The 15,563-nt window shown below is 35.7% G+C and overlaps 1 protein-coding gene and 1 long non-coding RNA gene across 3 annotated transcripts; both read left to right on the top strand.

Moving 5' to 3' along the window:
- Positions 1–6,440: 6,440 nt before the first annotated feature.
- Positions 6,441–8,761, top strand: LOC113293657. 2 transcript variants are annotated; one of them, XR_003332434.1, is made up of 4 exons: positions 6,441–6,550; positions 7,652–7,843; positions 7,961–8,127; positions 8,392–8,761. It is a non-coding gene; the product is annotated as an uncharacterized LOC113293657 (long non-coding RNA). The 2 variants fall into 2 exon arrangements; XR_003332435.1 differs by lacking the exon at positions 6,441–6,550 and adding an exon at positions 6,803–7,031.
- Positions 8,762–9,240: 479 nt separating this feature from the next.
- On the top strand, positions 9,241–10,011 carry LOC113293656 (basic form of pathogenesis-related protein 1-like). Its single transcript, XM_026542223.1, has one exon. It carries the CDS (start codon positions 9,265–9,267, stop codon positions 9,772–9,774), a length of 510 nt encoding a protein of 169 aa, XP_026398008.1. The 5' UTR covers positions 9,241–9,264; the 3' UTR covers positions 9,775–10,011.
- The last annotated feature ends 5,552 nt before the right edge of the window (positions 10,012–15,563 follow it).

The following is a 15,563-nucleotide window of genomic DNA, read 5'->3' on the forward strand; positions in this document are numbered from 1 at the left end:
ATTTTATGTCAACTAGGTCTAACCAAATTAATTCTAAAGGCTAAGAATTACTCTGAACAATTTCGCTAAAAGGTTTTATATCATATTTTGATTCTACGAGGATTTAAGTTTTGTGTTCAAAATCCAAACTAAATTTTGGGTACGCAGCCTATGCTAGGCAGTTTATGCATTGAATTATAAGTTTACGGTGCCAAGTCTACCATGCAAAACATTCAAATACACAAAACAAAGCACAAGAATCAACTGTGTTCAATTTATCAGATTTTTCTTTAAGCTTATAAAGACCCTAAGTCTTATAACCGTCTCCTAAAAAATCACTGCCCTTAGTTACAACAAGTTTTCTAAATTCAATTAAGATCTTCAATCTTTTACCATCTACAAGAGAACAAGATACAAGATTCTTGCATATGCCCGGAACATGAAAACTTCATTCAATGTGAGAATATTACATATATCAGCTTCTGCTTGGCATTTCCCTTTTATGCAACCTCTGTTGCAGATGAGTTACTCATATAGAGTTTCTCGACATCCTCTATCCTATGATAGAAGGTGAACATGTCTACAAACATGCCTTGTGGCTCTAGAGTCCACCCACAAATCTCTCACATTGGTTATTAAAATAACTTCCGACATCATGCCACTGAACTCGTTCTAATTTGTTTCAACTAAATTAGCATTAACTTACTACTTATTAAGGTTTTTATATTGTCTACAATTTACTGCCATATGGCCAGGAATTTATAAACATAAAAATCACCCTTAATTAAAGTAATGCTAGATTCATGTTTACGAAACATATCTTTATTATGAAGACCACGCTTAGAGTTGCGTTCGATGTTCTCACCTTTGCTATCTTTGGAAGATTTGTTTCCAACCACATGCGGCTATAAGCCATGTCCCTTGGAGATGACACCTTTATTCACAAATCACAATTCCAAATCAGAAAGTAAAATATGAGTTTTGAAGATAACATCTAGATATACAAACTTCGTTTGAATCAACTTTTCAAAAAACTCATGGTTACCCCACAAAAACTAATTTAGTCAACAACAAATTTCTGCTCGTCAGAATTTTTCAGAAACGTTTTTCTGTTTTGTAAAATATAAAAATAATACTTTTACAGCTCCAAAAATTCTGAAATTTTACGCGGGTAACTATCAGGATGTCTACTACGTTGTGTCAAAAAGGGTTCATCGAAATTCCTTCTATGTTGAGAGATAAATTCGAAACTCTACAACTGACAAAAAATTCGTTATTTTTTTTTCACTTCGCAATTAACATCCATGATTATTACAAATTCTAATGTCTTAAGATTGTTGGGTGCAATAATCAAAATAAAGAAAAAATCAAATAAGGAAAAGATATTGATACTTAGCTTCTTTATAATGGAAGTGATCGATTGACGAAATGAACGAGCTTGGAAAAACAGAGTGAGTTACGTGTTCAACACGTTGTCCTTAAGACATTAGCGCCCGGCTACACTCAAGAGTGATGCTATAGCCCTCACAAGACGGATATATCCAAGATAAAACACCCTACTACACCTACTACTAGTATATGTAGTAGATGCTCAACTTGAGCTTGGCAACTCCGAAAAAATCGTTAAAGAAAATAGCGAACGCTTAAGAAACGCTATAAAATATTTTTCCTCAGGGGTCCCTCAAAAATATAGAGCAACCCCCTTTCCCATATAGGGGCCCCTCTAAAATATATAGAAACCCCATTCCCATATAAGGGTCCCTCTAAAATATAGAGCAACCCCTTTTCTATATATCTTTTACAAAAATAGTGACCTTGTTTATATATTGACAAATACAACTTAAGAAGAAAAACTCCTCCATGTGGGACTAAAAGATTTATATAGTCTCTTAAAATTAGTAAAACTTGTAAACTCCGTCATGTGAGACTAATAAGTTTCTTTCACAAAAAAAACAATAAATTATAATTTTTATTAAAACTTTAAAAAATCATTGTTTTATTAATCGTTTTCCAATAGGTAGGGTTGTTCATGGTCGGTTTTGGTTCGGTTTCTAGCCAAACCAAAACCGAAACCAATACTATCGGTTTCTAAAAATCTAAACCAAACCAATCCATTAACCATTGGTTCGGTTTTCAAATGGTTCCAGCCGGTTTTGGTTTGTCCCAGTGGTTTTTGGTTAACCAATAATTATGTCAAACCAAAAAAAAATTACACAAATTTACAGAAAAAAAAATCGTAGCTGCAGATAGTATTGGTTTACAAAAATTTACAGACAAAAAATAAATAAAAAGAATATCAAGAATAGTTAAAGCTTACTCTAAATCTAGAGATCAAAAGAAGATATATAATATATCTTAATTTAGTTAATGACAAATAAAAATGAAGGAAAACGGAAAGAAGAAAGTCGAGTAGCAGCAGTGGCTGCTGTAGTTGGGGGTGGAGAAGGAGAAAGAGAAAGAGGGAGAGTATCATAATGAAAGATTAGATTTAGGGTTTCTATTTATCCTCTAAATCAATGGGTAGAATCTAATACTTGTAAATCAACTATAGAAACTAAGTTTAAAAATTAATCGGTTTTCCAATGGTTTTTGGTTCGGTTTTAAAGGTCAAACCAAACCAAAACCAACACTATCGGTTTTCCATTTTCTACACCATAACCAATCCATTAGTAAATGGTTCGGTTTGGTTTAGTCCTAATTGGTTTGGTTCGGTCTGGTTCCAGCGAAAAACCGAAACCATGTTCAGCCCTACCAATAGGCACAACATGAACAGAAATACTACTCTAGGATATATGCGACAGAGATGACTTCTCCGTGTTTTACATACTCGTTGGTATTGTAAATTTGATCGAATTGGTACGAGATTATTCACAAAATAGTATAAAGAAAATATAATTTCTAATTTATTTATTTTAAAACTAATTACCTCAGAAAGTTTGTTCTCCAATCCACTCCTATCTCTTTAAAGTGCCAAGGGTAAAAACTCTTTAAAGGTAAAAACTATAGCTAGGTGCAAACATTCACCAAAGGCATGTTGTTTAGTTATTAGCAACTACACTAGGGTTTAGGAACAATGATCAGCTGAATGGCTTAATCATCTGTTATGATCATGAGACTGAGAGAGTGAGAGGGAAGAATCGAAGTTTAGAGTTTAAGGGTTTGTTAGGAAACTCCCTGGTTATTGTTATGAGCTACGCTTACAAGGTACTGTATACTTTAGTGTATCCACCATACTAGTAGCTAGCACGTGGTGAGTCCTCAAACAAAAACCTTATAAATACGACACATATTCATATTCATCTTCGTTGGTTTCCATTTTCATTGTTTTCCTAGGCAAAGATAAGAATATATTGGAACGGCGCCTATCGAGGAAAATTAAACAAAAACGAAACCCGAATCAACATGTTCCTTTTTCGTTGGTTTCCCTTTTCATCTACATGCATGTTCCACTGCAGCCCTCATATCATAGCATAGAAAGAGTAGAGAAAGGAGAAGGAAAAACTTCTCGAAACTCTATCGATTATCCTGACAGCAAAAACAGCATTTTGAGGTGAATTAAGTAGATTAATGTCATTAGTAGGGATTTTTCATTATTTGAAAGTTGTAGTGGGACTGGGGACTTGAGACATTTGATAACATAAGCTTTGTATATTCATGAAATCCAAGCTATATAATCTTTATTTAAATGCCAAATCATCATGGAAAGTTTGTTGAGTGGTGAACGACTGCTTCAATATCAAAGTCAGTATATGTGAAAGTTTGTTCTTGAATAAATCCATTAGAAAACCACCTGCAAAGGTGATGGATGGCAACATAGAATAATAAGAAGAAAAGTGCATATTTGTTTCCAGCATCGCACTAACTTCATAAAAATCGAGGAATAAAACAGAGGACCCCAAAGTAAATTCATATACATTTGTTTGATCGTTTTATACAGGTATCTCTACCACAAAAAAACTAAAATGAGACGAGAAGTAGGGACGGATCCCGGATTTTTTTTTGGATATGACTGGATTGTAATAGTCGATAATGCGGTCGAAGACCGCGGCAATTTTTTTGAAATACATCACCTAACTAGTCGCTAAACAGTGATCCACCCGTAAAATACTAAATAGTTGGGGAAATAAAAGTTAAAACTAACGGATAAACGAAGTGATTACCAAAAGAGAAGAAAGTAGAAGTAGAAAGATAGTGAATGGAAGAAGATTATTTACTTTAAATATGACTTAAATTTTGATCGCCTCATAGTATGGGCTAAAAATCACATACAATTAACTAAATACAACTAATTTATGGGCTAAACATAAAATTTAACCTAAATTTCTACACTAATTTTTTTAACCCAAAAATTAGGGACGGGCTATAGCCTCCTTTAACCCCTTGCTAGGCCCGTCCCTGGCGAGAAGTGAACTTTTTTTATTTTTATTTTTACTCGGCAAAAGATATATATTGAAAAAGCTTACGAAAAGTAAGCAGGGAAAGGGGGACGCAACCCCAAAAGAGGAGGAAGAACAGGCTCAACCTTCTCAAACTTGACACAACCTAAACATTTTTAAAAGAACCCAAAAAGACGAGAAGAGAATCTTTTTTGAGCCGGTGATGATTTTTCTCAAATGCACTCCCATTTTTTGTGAAATGCAGTTTTGGATTTGTTAAGTTGGTCGATCTACTTAGAATTGTAGCGTAAACATGTTAAAGCTTTGTACTTGACAGTGTAGCTAATTGCGCTTAGTGAGTGCAATTAATGGTGCGAATTTTTTTTTAAAATTTTTTTATTCTAGGCTGCTACTTTTATCCTTGGCTGCTCCTTTTATCCTAGGCTGCTCTGTGATGAGAGAATAAAGTTTCCACACCTAGGCGCCACTTGAAGATAAACTTTGGATGAATTTGTTAAATGAGTCCAACTTTACATTATCATGAATATATCCATGTATGCATAAAATATTCAAACTAAGATTACTAGTCATGTTCTAATCTCTATAAATAGCATACCTCACTGAACTTCATAATCATCAATCAGAACCAAACATATATCTCAAAGATCGAACAAAAATCTATTCATATTCACTGGTCCAGAAAGGGCAATTAATCACGCTTTTAATCAACAGATTGATTGCGTGATTAGAATTTTACAAACAAATTCCGTTATATTATATGAAAGTATATTGGACCCACCATTCAACGCAAACAACCTGTCATTCTCAAACGTTGTATTTACTAGGTGTGTGATTTAACGATGACCCATTAAATCACGTAATATATTCGTTAACTATTTTATGTTTATATGCGCCCACCACCATCTTCTGTTGCGCGCCCAAAGTGGCTCGCTATTAATACATGCCTACGTTTCTAAAAGATTTAAACCGGTTAGCCTGTGTGCCATAAAAACCTTTCACCGGTCCGGTCCCATTTTAACCAGCCACAAAACAATGCTTAAAGATAAGAAAGTTCACGGCAAAAAGGGTAATTATATTTCTCCTTCCTCTCTTGAACTTCTCTGCTTCCGTCCCATTCTTCTCCCACAACCCAGATTTCTCAATGAATCCAAAGATGGTTAGCAGTGTTTTTCTCATTAAAAAAGACCCTTACTTCAAGTATGATTCTGTTGAGATTATTAGTCCCACATTGTCTGGGCATCTAAGATCCTGCGGTTTATAATCCTAAGGGCCTCTCCACTCATTGCCAATTGGTCTTGAGTTGGATGCCCGTATTCTAACATGGTATCAGAGCAGGCTATTCGTGTCGAGTCAGTTGACCGCACCTTTACTCCGCGTCACCCGATTTATTGTCCACGTGTTAGACCCAACGAGGCTACACGTGAGGGGGCGTGTTGAGATTATTAGTCCCACATTGTATGGGCAATTAAGATCCTGCGATTTATAATCTCTTAGGACCTCTCCCACTCATTGCCAATTGGTTTTGAGTTGGATGCCCGTATTCTAACATGGTATCAGAGCAGGATATTTGCGACGAGTCATCATTGACCGCGCCTTTACTCCGCGTCACCCGATTTAATTGTCCACGTGTTAGACCCAACGAGGCTACACGTGAGGGGGCGTGTTGAGATTATTAGTCCCACATTGTCTGGGCATCTAAGATCCTGCGGTTTATAATCCTAAGGGCCTCTCCACTCATTGCCAATTGGTCTTGAGTTGGATGCCCGTATTCTAACAGATTCTTCTTCGTTTTCTCTTGTTTAATTTGGATTTGATTAGATTTTTTTTGGTAAAATTCTAGGGTTTTCATAGCAAAATCAGATTTGATGTATAATTCTTCTATGGTTTTCATAGGAAAATCAGATTTGATTTATAATTCCAGGTTTGTTTATGATTACGTTGTGTTCTCGATTTTAATTTTCGGTTTTGTTTGGATTCGTAAATTGAATTTGGGATATCTTTTTTGGATTGGTTGAATTTAGGCGGAAATAATAATGAGGATTGTTCAGGAAGGAGCTTTTGAGGCAAAGATGTTGCTTCTGCTGCTGCTGTTGTTGAATCGGTTGACCTGGATCTCAGTGCTTCAACTTCTAGTCTCCGCAGAAATGCACTACTTGAGAAACTCAATTGAGGAGGTTAGTCAATTAGTATTTCTCAAATAGATAATGGTAGTGTTCATTTTTGTCTGACTCAATCGGGTTCATTTGTTAATTAGGACAATCAACATTAGTTATGTTATTTTACTCAATCTGACTCATCTGTTCATTGGAAGGCTAGTTTAGGTTTGATTAGTCATATTGTCTGACTCAAATATAGCACAATCAACATTATACTCAAATTAGTCATATATGTTAATTGGAAGGCTATTTCAGTGACCTGACCTGACCGAATAGGAGCAAGGTTTTGTATCAAAAGCCGCCATGAAAAATGTTTTCAAACCTTGTAGAGGAATTGCAGGAGCGGATGTATGCACAGGCTTCCCCTGGCTTAATCTAGGGGTCAATCAAACAAATTTTTTTTGAAGGTAGTAGATAATAGCTTAGGCCAGCTACACATAGAGTCGAGCCAGGGTAGGAATTTCTGTCAAGCCCGGGTAGGAAATTCTGTAAAGCCTGGGTAAGAAATTATGCGACTATGCGTAAGAGAAGTTCTTTTTTTTTTCAATTAATTCCACTGGAACTCAGTATATGTGGTAATGGTTTTGTGAGTGATGTTTTCTATTGAACGCACTCATAGTGTTTGATAGAATTACTCATCCAACTGATTTTTCTTTGATGTGTAAATTTTTTTAAGTGAATTGCTCATCTGAATTACAATTAAAATGGCTCTTTATGCCTAAAGTAGCATCATTGGTTTTTTTTCTTTCTTCGTAGTGGTGTTTGAAAGATTATCAGTTGAGTGGATGTTACCGTTTTTGTTTTCTTTGTCTTAACTAGCTAGTAGATTTTGAAATTTATGTTTCTAAGGATGAAGTAGTGCAACATAGTGGGTCATTGAAGTTGCGTATGTCTAATTTTGGAGAGCTCTGCTTAGATGACGGATATTATATCATGAAAGTAAGATGTTTCTGTCGTTTGTGCTAAAGCCAATGCCAACAGGACTTCTAGTGCCCTCTTGGACAGACGATTACAACTTAAATTATGAGCTTAAATTATAATTGCAGTTATATCTCCTTTTCAACATTATCTAAAACTTCCATTCATGCTTATTTATGAATCATGTGGTGTATGATACAGTTGGAATCATCCGAGAGCTGATCAAGATCTGAAAAGTGGACACTGAACGTTTCTTCTGCGTTTTTCCTAGTCTTGGCACATGATAAAGTGAATTTAAAGGCTATTTGTCGATGGAAACAAGCTTAACGTACGGATTCACGTGACCATAAATGTTGAAATGTTTATCTTATGTCTACATATTGCCATATCTTGGTTAGTACATGAGTCTCTTAGTGGATTCTAAAGTTTCTCAGCTGAATAACTATTAGTTTATGTTGTTGCAGACACATCGGCTGATATTTATTTGTTTATTACTTGTTATTTTAACAGGTCATTTCAGAATATTTCACAAGTTGATCCCGACAGTCTGGTGGCTTTGGGTGGTTGAAGTGCCGAAGGTGTGTTACTAGACATGATTAAGACTGCCTCAAGCATGATTGGCCAGATATCACCCGAAGAGCTTTAGAAGATGACCCAACTGGCTACCTCATTTCAAGGTAAAGTTCCATTTCCATCTGTTACTTCATCTCAAGCCAAATCCAATGCCAACAAATACTTCCACCACCTTCTTAGATAGACACAAAAAAGTGATCTTTGCATTTCGAATTTTTAATAGAGAAAAAATGAAGACAATGTAAGGTTTAGTAAGGAACTCATGTGTCTATTACTGCCCTTAGGAATTCCGATGTTCTTTCAGTGGCTAAATTTTGATTCCCATGGCATGTATCAGATAGATGATGAGGTTTGTGATGTACTTTCAGGAGGCACAATTTAGAAGGGAAGGGGTTTTGATGCAATATGCCAGCTAAAGCTTATGTATCCGATTTTCCTTGTTTACTTCATGGTAATGGTCGAGATGCCAACAGCACGTTCGTCGTTTTAATTTTGCATTTTGAGGAACTTCAGGAAAGAACCGGCTGCATGTGCATATGTTGATAGAGCAAAGCCGCCAAATGATGTCGAATATGACTGCAAGATTGATGAATCATGAATGCAGTACTTGCAGATGTTTGAGGGTGTGGTGTGATTAATTGGCCAAAAGCTAACATAACTCCAGGAGCAGAGTGACCAAATTAGAGTGGCTAGGCGATAGTAGATTGAATTCAGTTTTAGTGTTCAATATGTGATTTCGGGTAGCCAAAATTTATTTTTGAAATTGTAACAGAAATTCTACTTTTTTGGAAAAGAATAAAAATGTTATTTTGATTGAACTGTTGTTTTAGGATTTATTTTTTAATCACCTCAAGATTCAGCTGAACCAAATATAAGTTTTAAATAGACCACATCTCAGAATTTAGATCTGAAACTGAATGAACATCAGATTACCAAAATCTTAATTAATAATCGCGACACTAAACGCCTCCTTTATAATAGGCATCAACTGTTATTATATTTGACATACAATAACCGTGGTACCAAATAACAGTTTTTGTGTGTGACTTTAAACCACAAATATTATTCGTCATATTTAATAACGTTTTCTATTCGTCATTTATAAAAAGTCACACCAAATAAATAACGGTTCAAATAACAGATGAAAACCGTGATAAGTCATGTTATATAACAGACTTCAATCGTCATTTATAGCCCCTTCTGGACTAGTGATTGAGCTCAATTTTCACTTACACCCGACCATGAGTTTCATAGTAATCTTCATCCTAGCCTCATTTATCCCTGCCTCTCAATCTCAAAATTCACCAGAAGACTTTCTAGCTCCACATAACGCAGCTCGTGCTGATGTTAATGTTGGACCCTTGGAATGGGATGAAACTGTTGCAGCATATGCTTGCGACTATGCTAATCAGAGAGCCGGTGATTGCAGCATGATTCATTCCGGTGGGCCATATGGTGAGAACCTTGCAATGAGTACTGGGGATCTTAGTGCAGCAGATGCTGTTAAAATGTGGGTAGATGAGATAAGTAATTATGATTACTATTCAAACTCATGTCAAGGAGGAGAGTGTTTGCATTATACACAAGTAGTTTGGAGAAACTCTGTTCGCCTAGGGTGTGCGAGGGTGACTTGTAGTACCGGTGGTACTTTTGTCATCTGCAGCTATGATCCTCCAGGTAACGTGATAGGACAACGTCCTTATAACTATGATGTCATTCTTTCGAATACTAGAAGTATATACAACATATAATGCATAGCAGCAATACAAGGCCTTGGGAGCTTTTTACCTGTTATACTAGATATATATTGTATTTCTATTGTGTGTAAGTGATTATGTTGTTGGGTTTCACACCCATCCCTTTCGTCCATCTGGAGAGCGGGAGGTAGAAAGATCCATTCGTACTTGGGAGGATTGTATTTTCATTTTTTCTTTCCGCCTTTATGGAAATAGCCACTATCAGATTTGTTGTTGGGATGACAGGAGAGTGGTCCGATGTATCAAAAAAAATGTATAAAAACAAACAAAGTGATTACATTTGTTATAAATAAATTTGAGTACAAATATTATATTGCGTGTTACATAGACTCATCTACTATCCCTGCATATATACCTAAATTGTAGGTAGCCAAATTCGGCAATCACTCAACATTCAACAATATTACCTCTTTTTTCTTTTTTTTTGCTTAGAAAAGAAAACCTTGGGGTCATGTATCCATAATGGATAAAGCAATTCAGGAGGGTATCATTGAAAATAAATCAGCCCCTCTAGCTTGCTAGGTTAACTTTCTTGTTAAGGAAAGCTGGCTAGCTAGCTAGTTCCCAGTGAGGCAGCTAGAATGGGGCTTTCATTTTGGAGAGACATGCATTTCTTCTGAAAATATTCTCAATAGAAAGAAAATGGTATGTGAATTACATGGTTTCCCTTGAATCTTGATAGCTGTGATAATATGAAGCAAAGAAAACATTATCCTTTCCAAAGACATTTGGCCCATGATAAAAGAACACCCATTTAAGCACCCCCAGTTCAGAACGTGGGAAAACAAATATAAGTAAATTTTATTACATTTTTTATTTTTTGATCAGAAGACAAGATTGTATTAGATAGTAGAATGAACTACGGGATTTACGGGAAAATTCATCCCAATTAGTGAGGATAGAATTTGCAAAGTTTAAATGCATCTTATGTCCTGCTGCAGCCGCACAATCCAACAATAATGATTTAGCTTCTTTCCAAGTTCAGCATCCGTCTTGAGTTGATGTTTTCTTCAAACGTATGACAGTTCATTTCCTTCCAGATGGTAGAGACAACTGCCTCAGGTATGAGGCTCCAAATATAGTTTCTAGAGCTTGAGAAACATGAATGATGCCAAACGTCATCCAAGATTTTCATAGAATTAGGAACCACCCATGCCCATAAGTTAGGAATATAAAATCGCTGACCAAATACTTTTTTTGGAAAAGATAAAATTCATTGAAGAAAGTGCTGAGAAAGCACAAAAAACTTACAACAAAAACATGCCAGAAACTATAAAGATACACGAAAGCTTTTTCCTATTACAAGATATCACCGATTATCGTTTAAAAGCCCGCCAATCATGGATGAAAGCTGCAAACTTGAATTGCTTAAAGGAAATATGAACACTTGCCCAACTGAATAGAGAAGCTTCACCTGAAGGATAACCCGCTCCACTGTTTTTTCTTTGTTACAGAAGATTCTTTCGTTCCTTTCCTTCCAAATTTGTTGCCATAAAGCGAAAGGCAGGCAAAATTTTAGGAATTCAATAGGTTCAATTTTGAGTTTCAACTGCCATGAGATAAGAAGCTCCATACACGAATCCGGCGGTTGCCATCTTGACTCCAATAGGTTTAGGAAATGCTTCCACAATTTCTTTGCAAATACACAATGGATAAATATGTGTGAAATTGTTTCGGGTTCTTGGTGACACAGACAACAATTGATGTTTGTAATTGCCATACCTCTTCGAAGAAGACGATCAACAGTTGGCAAACCATTCATTGCTGCAGCCCAAACTAGGAAAGACACTTTTGGTGGGATGGCTGAATTCCATACATACTTTGACGGCATTTTTCTTTGTCTCTCTTGAGCTTGTCCTTGTTGTTGTAGTTGTAAGTCAATCATTTCATAGCATGAAGAAACTGAGAAGTCTCCATTAGTCCCTCCAATCCATGACCTCGTGTCCTCTTCATCCCCGAAATTCGCAGGATCCCCAATTGTTTCAAATACAAAATTCGCTGACCAAATACTAGAAGCTATTTTACAGTGAAGTAATAGATGTTCTTATGCTTGGATGCCATTACCACACAGAATGCAATAACTGTGCAGAGTCATTCCGTTGTGATGTAATATGTCCATGGTATACAGTTTTCCATGTATTAAACACTACATTAAGAAGTTGATTTTTGGTGGAATCGCATGCTTCCATATGAACCGATGGGGAAAAGAATCTGTGACTGAATCTCATTCAAGCAAGTTATCCTAATCAGGTCTAAAGAGATTACTGGGTGTCTGGGTGCATTTGTACTAGGTGTAACAAGCACCATTTGGACTTCAATGAAAAAAAAAAAATTTAGCAATGCAACTCAGTCTAAAGGGATAATTAGAACCCTGAACCCTGAACTATTTGACTTGGTTTGTTTTTTTGTGTACCCCTTAAATGATTATGTATTCACTAATCGAACCCCAAAAAATGGAAGGATGGAAAGGTGGTCTCTGTTCTGTTTTGGAAGGAACAAAAGCTCATTTCTGTGAAATATTTTCAAACAAGAGTTGTGCATCCCTTATGTAGGCTTGTTTTGCTTCTTGCATAACCTTCAAACTCCTGCAATTTCAATTGGATATAATTTGAATCGTATACAAAATCAAAATCACTCAAAACCTATGCCATTGATACATTCAAATCTACGTACTTGATTTACAAGGTGAGTCCCTCCCTAGAACCAGTAATAAAAGATTCCATTCAAATGATGCAAACATCTCCATCCCATCTAAGCTATTATACCTTGTAAATCAGGTAATTCTATTCTTTCCGTGAGCCCCTAAATTACGAGAGCAGGCAAAGTTACAGGCAAGCTTAGATCAAAGCCATAATCCTTCAATTCAATCGGAACTTCAATTAAACAACAACCCCTTCGTTATTTAACCATTAAAAACTCAATTATTAATCAATTCTACACGAAACCAAATCTTAATCTCAAAACCCTAATTCTTCAATTTCAAGTTATTCTTCTACTCTGAAACAAAATCCTCAAATTAACATATAAATCTTCTTCTTTTAAACATCTTCGTAAAACCCATCTCAATTATTACCTCAAAACAAACCTTCATCAAATCACATGAACCCAAATTCTTATTCTCCGACTCTGCATCTTTACTGTTTAATTAATCGGTCAAATCTCCATCTCCCTCCCAAATTAATAATATCAAAATCAGAACAAAAATTGTTTGATTCTTATTATGAAAAATCAGATCTCCAACAACTGACGAAGAGTGATTGAGAGTTGGTGGGGAAATAGAGAAAGAGGGATGCTTTGACCGCTCTTAGAGTATTAAGCAGCACACAAAGAAGAGAAGAAAAGAAAAGGGGATCAACTGATTTCTTTAGGGTTCCTTTATCGAATACATAAATATAAGGGGTGCTTAAAAAATAAACCAAGTACCTTAGGGTTCTTTTAGTGAATACATAATTTTTTAAGGTGTGCACAAATAGTAAACCAAGTCGAGTAGTTAAACACGTCATCATATAAGTAGTCAACGTGGATCAACATATATCTCAGGTACCAAGCCCTAACGTTGGACAAATGTTAGACCAAAGCCTAGTCTTGGACAAAAACCGAGTACTAAAGTCTAATTATCCCTAATCTAAACTTTTATTACCAAAATAACCAATTTCTAGATTTGCAGTCAATCAATATAGAACTCAAAGAGTAACTATAAGGTGATGCTGATCTCATGCAACTAGCCAATCAAGTCTATCAAAGATAAACATAATTCTAGTTGGATCCCCGTCGATCAAGGTTTGTGCACTAAATTACCTTGTGACCGATTACACCTTGGTTCCCAAAGTAGCTTATGACCGATTACAACTAACTTTCCAAATTAGCTTGTCATCGGTTACACATTTCTTCCAAAAGTTAGCTTGTGACCGATTACAACTAACTTCCCAATGTAGTTTGTGACCAGTTAAACAATGCTTCAAAAAGTAGCTTGTGACGGATTACAACATTCTACAAGTATAGGCTATGGCCGTTTATACCTCAAATCTCGACACAAGTTAAGATAGGTTATATCTTGTCATCTTTCATTGGTCATCCAAAATATACTCAATAAAAAACCGAACCAATCGTGATTTCCCTTTCGATTATGAAATAAATTCATACATCTACTTCTTAAACTAATGTAATAATACATATTTTTCTAGGATGAAATCACACCTATAACTTACACATAATCAAGTAACTAAATACAAGTATTACGTTGATGTCGTATTTACGAAGTTCCAAAAGATAAGCGTTTATAATTCAATAAATTCCTTGACACATTGATCATAATGATATGACAAGTATAACTACTAGAGTATTATATATGTACAACGTCGCATGTTATGTTTTCAATATAATCCGACTTGAAAGATACGTTAGGAATGGAAACAAGATCGAGTCAATATTACTAACCTCAAGTGGAAGGACGATGTCTTCGTTGTAGTCGTTGATTCTTCATATTCTTCATGCCTTTGGAGTAATACTTGTACGTCTCAACATTCCTAGACTCTCTAGTCGAACTTAAACGAAGTTGACTCTAGAATTTAATCAAGCGACTTTACATGAGTTTTGATACTAAAATATGAAAACCAAAATTGACATACCAATGCTTGGTGGGTTCAATCGAGCTATGGTCTAACAGAATCTAAGACCGAATATCAAAATAAATGTTCCTTCCCAAACCACAATTCTTTACCTGCAACTCTAAAAAGGATCTTATCATCCAAACAACTTCCAGGTTTGACTTTGATCTTCAGACTCATTAAAGAGAAAAAAATATGGCTTTAGACCAACTTTGATCTTGCGTAATGCTTGTTAAGTACCCCAGTGCAGTTGTCTTGAACATGTCTGTCTCTTCTTTAGACAACACACTCCACAAGTCTGCTAGTGTTCCCAAGCTGGATTATTTGCTTATGTCGCCAGATCGTCCTCGGAACTTGGAAGGGTGAACATAACTACAGTGAAATACAATAAAAAGTTGAAAGAAACGATGAACAAGTTACTAATAATTAGTAGATAAGTTCTCAAAACTGCAATATTGAAAAACATTATTTGAGCGCAATAAAACTGCCTTGTTAGTATGTCCTATATACCTGTCCTCCACAGCTGCAGATGGTGATTCAAAATATAAAGGATTCCCATCCTTGGAACCCTTCTTAGGCGGTCTACCGGAACCCATTGACTGTACCTACAAATTTTGGATTAGTTACTAATGAAGTCCAAATTTTCGATAACTTATGAATGCTTACTTACAGAGGATTATCTACAATTGGATTTCTTTCACATGAAAATATAAGCATACAAGGACAGTTGAAAAGACCTTGTTACTTTTCGAATGATGTTCATATTTAAGACAAACCTAGCGATATCGAAGTATGATGAACAGGTCATGAAGCAAAGTAGTTGGAAGATCTTTAGTGTTTATGAAGGAAGATTTAACTATGGAAAAGATGACTTTTTAATCCATAAAAGGAGGATTACTGATTCTGAGCCATATTTTTCCATCCCAACACATCGAGAGAACTCTGTATTGAGATTTATATATACCTTAAATAACAAATAAAAATAAAAAAACAAAGTACTCAGGATGTTGGATACTATCACAAAGCATAACCAACTGGCGAACATAACTTCCAATAAATATCAGAACAAAACAATCTATAGTCATAATTTGACACTAGAACAAGGGAATCATGTATTTGGCAACCATGGGCAGAGAGTCGGTATGCTGCGGGAGACCAATATGAGTATGCACTAGA

Source organism: Papaver somniferum, chromosome 7 (assembly GCF_003573695.1).
Source record: "Papaver somniferum cultivar HN1 chromosome 7, ASM357369v1, whole genome shotgun sequence".
Classification (NCBI taxonomy): Eukaryota; Viridiplantae; Streptophyta; class Magnoliopsida; order Ranunculales; family Papaveraceae; genus Papaver; species Papaver somniferum.

Coding starts and splice junctions, on each gene's coding strand:
- LOC113293656 (XM_026542223.1), top strand. CDS start 9,265: ATGAGTTTCATAGTAATCTTCATCCTAGCCTCATTTATCCCTGCCTCT.